Below are 5,931 nucleotides of genomic sequence, written 5' to 3' on the forward strand. Positions count from 1 at the left end.
TGAAGTATGTATTTTATTATTTATTTAATAGCTAATTTTTATGATATATATATATTTTATTAATGCAAATACACACACACACACAGACATATATATATATATATATATATATATATATATATATATATATATATTTGGGTAAGTATTTATATATGTGACAAATGTATTATCAAGTTAACAAGATATTCTAACTTCAAAATATATTATTTTAAAATTTTCCGAGTTCTTTTTTTTAAACAAAAAAAAATTCACAACAAATGTGAAAATATGTTAATATATATGAATCATTTAAAATTTATCATTAACAAAATAAATTTTATATTTAATAATATGAAATAAACATTTTCATTTTGCCCCTACACTAAATTAAAATCTAATATCTAGAAAAAAAGAGTAAAATAAATTAAAAGTCCTATTTATTTATGCAAATATAAAATTTATTACAAATTCTTCTAATGCACATTAATTCTTTAGTTATAACACTATAAATTCTCTTAGTTATTACAAATTATTGCAAATGTTATTCACATTCTTTTACACTCTTTAGTTATAATATTATGAATTCTCATAGTTATTACATTAATTATTTCTATCTTTCATCTTTCCCTATATTAACTTTTGACCAATAATTTTTCATATTATTATACCGCCCCTATATATGTGATAACGGTGTTGTTATTTTTCCTTGGACGAATCATGCTTGGTTGAGTAAATTGAAAATTGTTTACAAGTATATGAACTATATCTTTGTTGGGTGTAAGATAAACATGTGATTATATATATGAGTTCACAGATAGAATATATTCATTAATTTTAATTTTTAGTCTTTTTTGTAAAAAAAAGAAGGAAACCTTTCTCAGTTAACTATGGACAGTAAGATAACTATCTTTGATTTATGTACACAGTCAATCGAGAAGTCAAATATGAGAGCCAATAAAAAAAATGTCATCTATTATGTTTAAACTTATAAAATAAAAATTAATATACAAAAATTGTTCTAAAAAATAAAATGTAGTTGTTTTCCACATATTCATAGGACAAGTGCAAAACACATCTGGTTAGATGACAAGAAAAATAGTCAACAAATATCGCCTATAAGATAATATTAGTGAGATACCACTAATTACATGATTGAATCTCATCAAATTGAAATAAATATATGCATTATTTCATTTAACTAATGAAATTTTTCATTGACCATCTTCATAGATTTGTGTGAATAAGAGATATATATGATGATCCACATTTAACATTCACAAAAGAATCTGCAATATTTTCTTGTGCAAAGCTTATTATTCAAATCTTCGCTTAAATTTTTTGAATTGATAATCACGTGCAACGCATGTGTCGAAAAACTAGTTTTTTAAAAGGGCAGAAGTTGTAAATAAGCAAGATAAACTAATATTCATTCATATTATAAATATCATAAGAGTCTACAACCTCAGCTAATGGGTTTAGCTATTCATACTAGAAATGAAAAATACAAGATAAAATATGTTGCGAAAATATTGTGAGTTATTAACTAGCACACAATCACAAGAAAATTAAATAGAAAGGAAAAAAACACAAGGATTAAACGAGGTTAGCCTAGACTACTCCAAGAAAAAGTAGAGAGAGTTTTCACTATGAAAAAAAAAAAGTATACAATCCTTTAGAATCTCCGACTGCATCCCCTATATAAAGATCCCAAGTAGTTATATTCTTTTTCTAAATCTATTAGAACAAAGAGTGTTCTAAACCAATAAGGATTATGATTTTTCATGGAAAAAATCAAGACATAATTAACAAAATGTAATAACAAACATAATTAAAGATTAAACAAAGAAGAAGATGCAAACTTGTTGTGTCCAACTGACCACCCAAATGTACGCAATCGTACAAATATTATAAATGTTTTAGTCCAGATATCATATCCTCAAAGACTTGTCAATCAACCATTTACGAAATTAAACTAATTAATGTGCTGCCTCAAGTGCCAAACATCAGAAACACAAAATTCAACAAGGCTAGTGCATTGCATGGCACATTTCGTGCCATATCAAGGGCGCTACATGGCGCACTGCGTCAGACCTTTTTTGAGTGAAAATTATTTCAAAGACAAGTCCAAGAGTATTACCTAAGATATAGATTATATGAACAGAAAAAAAACAAAGAAAATTCAGTATTTTGCTACGAAGTACTGGACATTCCATGTTTTCAACCGATCAATGTAGACCAAATAATGATTTAACATTTGAATGTAAATAAACTAGACTTTAGTCTTAATACCAATTAATTGGCTTAACTTCCAGATCCAACAATAAAAACTAAAATATTCTTCAATGTTTGGTCAACAAACAATAATACTTATTGTCTTCAAAATCTGTCAGCATATAGACACACTAAAGGCAATAAAAGTCATGTTAAATAGCACGATATTATTTCTTGTTGGGATGGGAACCTTCTCCTTCATAGACAACGTGAACTTGTAAGTAAAGGTCTTTGTTGTGTTTTTCTCTCACAAATTCACAAATACACGTATCATTTTTCTCCAAAAGGTTCTTCCTACATAAACTGCGCCACCCACCAATTAGCCATATTCTACCATCTTGCCAAATCTTGAGTTTTGCCTTAAATTCTCTGCCAGAAGAGTCACGAATGATCATGCTTGATGGGAATTCAAGTTGGTAGTCTCTCACCACATCAGTCGGAACGTACTACAATTAGGAAAAAAACTTTGTTAAATAAGAATATTATAAGATTGAACTATAAAACAATCAACTAAAATAGTTATAGATTAATAATTACCAGTTGATTTCTCCTATCTTGACGTATTTTTGTTATAAAGTAAGGATTTTTAGGCTTAGTTGCATGTCCGCTTCTAAATATATCTATAGCAAATTTGTCAAAGGGAGCATTCCGCTTTCCAGCAATCGCACTTTTACATTTAGCTAAATCAAAAAAAAAGTTAAAAGGTCAAGTTCACAAACAAAAATAACATGGATACTCAGAGTTACTCTATATATTTTATTTTACAATGTCTTCTTTTATTGAACATGGATTATAAGAAAAAAATCAGATTTTTGACACATACCAAAAGTACTAGAAAATGATATTTAACTTGATTATACTTTGTTATTCCAAAAAGTAATAAAAAAACGGCCCTAAGCAGGCTCGTTTTGTCAGAAGAGAAAACAACTAAACCTTTTCAAAAATCATTTTGAAACTTGTTTCCTTTAATCTGTCATGACAATTATTTGAATACAAGATTATGTCTAAATATTCATAGATGTCATTTTTGTAGTAATATACTAACAAGAGAGGAATTGAATTGCATATAAAATGAAACATAAAAGTAGATTTATAGATCTTTAATTTGTGTTTACCTTTTGAACGTGGTGCCTTTTGGTTGAATATGGCAGCCCTTTCTTTCTCTTCCTTATCCTCTTCTTTGTATTCATCCTCTTCTTCATCTTCATCATCTTCTTCTTCCTTATCATCATCTTCTGATGGCACCTTTTCTGTCTTTTCACTTTCCGTGTCTTCATCCTCTTTATCTTTTATCATGTTAACCCCATCCCTATCATCATCAAAAAAAATGTCCTTGCTATCTCTAGCCCAAATATTCTCCTTTGGCTCCATACTCTTTTGATGTTCAATATTCATTTCTTCTGCTTCCTCCTCCTTCACAACGAGTTTTAATCCTCCAACTCCTTTCTTTAAACATCCATTTCGTCCAAGTAATTTGAAGTCAAAAGTTCTAGTTCCATCATAGTCAAAAATAAAGAAGTCTCCAAGCTCTAAGATGTTGTCCTCAATGAATTTCTCCCATCCATATTCAAAATAAATATGTTTTTGTGATTTGGTTACCCCTATTGGCCACATATTTCCAAACCGATCTCTAAGAAGAACATTCCTAGATAATATTCCATTCATGTAATCAGTATAACCTGTGGGAACTTTCTGCGAAGAAAAAACACTTGACTTTTGAAAAAATAAATGTAGAGAAACATTAATTTCTTTAAATGACCTTAACCATATCATAAAAGCAACAAGTTTAAGATGAAAAAGTATTTCAAATAAACTCAAAGTTTGAGACTTCTGTGGTTAGAATTCAACAATGTACCTATTTAAGAATCTATAAAATAAAATTTGAGACATATATATAGTTTTACTATAAAATTACTTCCTTCAACAATAATAATATAGTTAGTTTGAAATGATATATGCAATTTCTAACATTTATTGATTAAATTAAATATAATATTGATAAGAAAAATAGGGATTTAACATCTATAGAAAATCGTATAATATTTATTTGCATCAGAAAATGGCATCTATCCACCCTTTACTTACCCTCCCCTTATTCAAAGCACATATATTGAAAAAGTACTAATTGAAAATGTTTTAAGAAAAAGAATCAACAACAATCATTGATAAAATACATGAATATAAGAACATACAAAGAGGATGAAAGGGAAAGTACAATAACAAAATATATAAAATTACACGACCTATTCAAGTTTTACAGCCTTCCCCTCCCTCATATATATCCTCTGCTCGCATCTCCAAAAAGAAGAAAAATTCAAGAAAAAAGTCATCAAAGACCATGACAAGGGGGAGTATACTTACTAGCCGTTTCTCAAGTTTCAGGGATGAAAACCTTGAAGAAGCCTTTTTCCATGTTCTTTTTTATTTTTAGGGTTTAGGGGGATAGCATAATTGAGGCACAACCTTTTTACCCTAAAAGAGAATATGATTGCAAAAAAATAAAAGTTTATCATATATTGACATTAAGCTTATTAAGTAGGCCGCGCTAGTAAGTTTGGCCCATTAAAAATATTACACTAGTCTCCACTCTACAATCCCGGACTGGGCAGGATCTCCTATAACTCGGTTGGTCTGGTCCGAGCTTAACAATGCAAAATTTTTGTCTGGCCCATCCCACAACACATTAGCCCAATTTTCTCAGGCCAACTCAGTCGGATCGACTTTTGGCCCAATGAACTTAACGGGCTGAGTTGTTATATAATTTTTAATTCTCTATCAATGTTTAGTTATTTGAAAGTTTGATTCAATCATCAATTTAATGTATTGTGAACTATTAAATTATGAAATAATTATAATTATTTATAATAAAAGAATACTTATACTATATTATATATATATATGTGTGTATACAAAATATTACACACTCACAACATATATACTACCTATTATAATCTAACATCTATATTTTATTATATATATACCCTTACAATATATACCAAATATACACACAATACAGTATCTATAATGATAGTATATATACAAGACATAAATCTTACAATATAGAAAAGTGACAACTTACGACTTAGAAGATACTAAAATAATAGTATTCTGAATTTTTATGTCAACACTTGTTTAAGTAATATTTGCTAAAATTATTTTTTTTAAGTATTTACTTATTATAGTGACTGCATATTTAACTTTCAATATATGGCTATGTAAAGTAATTAAAATTATTTCATTGAATATATACAAATTTTATTAAAGAGAAATTAAGAAATGCAAAGACTCAATAAGTCTCAGACATTATTAATAGATCAATATTTTTTCTTGTTCTCCTCCTCCTCCTCCTTCCATATCTTGTTATTTTCCTTTATTTATTCACTCTGATTTATTCTAATCTCTGAGCAAAACTAAAACATGCATGACATTGCTCCTCAATGAGTGTCGATCATCTACAATCCGTTGCTTTCCTTGACTAAATGCGCTCTTTAATGCAACAATTTACATTGGAACATTTAGCACATTCCTAGATATTGTAGAAAGTACTGGATATTATTTTTGGTTGTTCTTCCACCAATCTAGTGTGCTATAATTATTTTGATAGGACTCTAGAGACTATCCCAAATAGTCATCTCAATTTACATTCATCTGTGATGTAGGTTGTATTATATTTCAAATAGA

The 5,931-nt window shown here is 28.3% G+C and overlaps 1 protein-coding gene across 1 annotated transcript; it reads right to left on the reverse strand.

The window, feature by feature from the left end:
* Window positions 1–2,417: 2,417 nt before the first annotated feature.
* Window positions 2,418–3,864, reverse strand: LOC125869860 (B3 domain-containing protein At5g60142-like). The gene is made up of 3 exons (XM_049550275.1): window positions 3,366–3,864; window positions 2,788–2,930; window positions 2,418–2,696 (listed from the first exon to the last, which is right to left on the reverse strand). The coding sequence occupies exons 1-3, from the start codon at window positions 3,862–3,864 to the stop codon at window positions 2,418–2,420; spliced, it is 921 nt and encodes a 306-aa protein (XP_049406232.1).
* Window positions 3,865–5,931: the final 2,067 nt, after the last annotated feature.

This window comes from Solanum stenotomum, chromosome 7 (genome assembly GCF_019186545.1).
Source record: "Solanum stenotomum isolate F172 chromosome 7, ASM1918654v1, whole genome shotgun sequence".
In the NCBI taxonomy this organism is placed as follows: domain Eukaryota; kingdom Viridiplantae; phylum Streptophyta; class Magnoliopsida; order Solanales; family Solanaceae; genus Solanum; species Solanum stenotomum.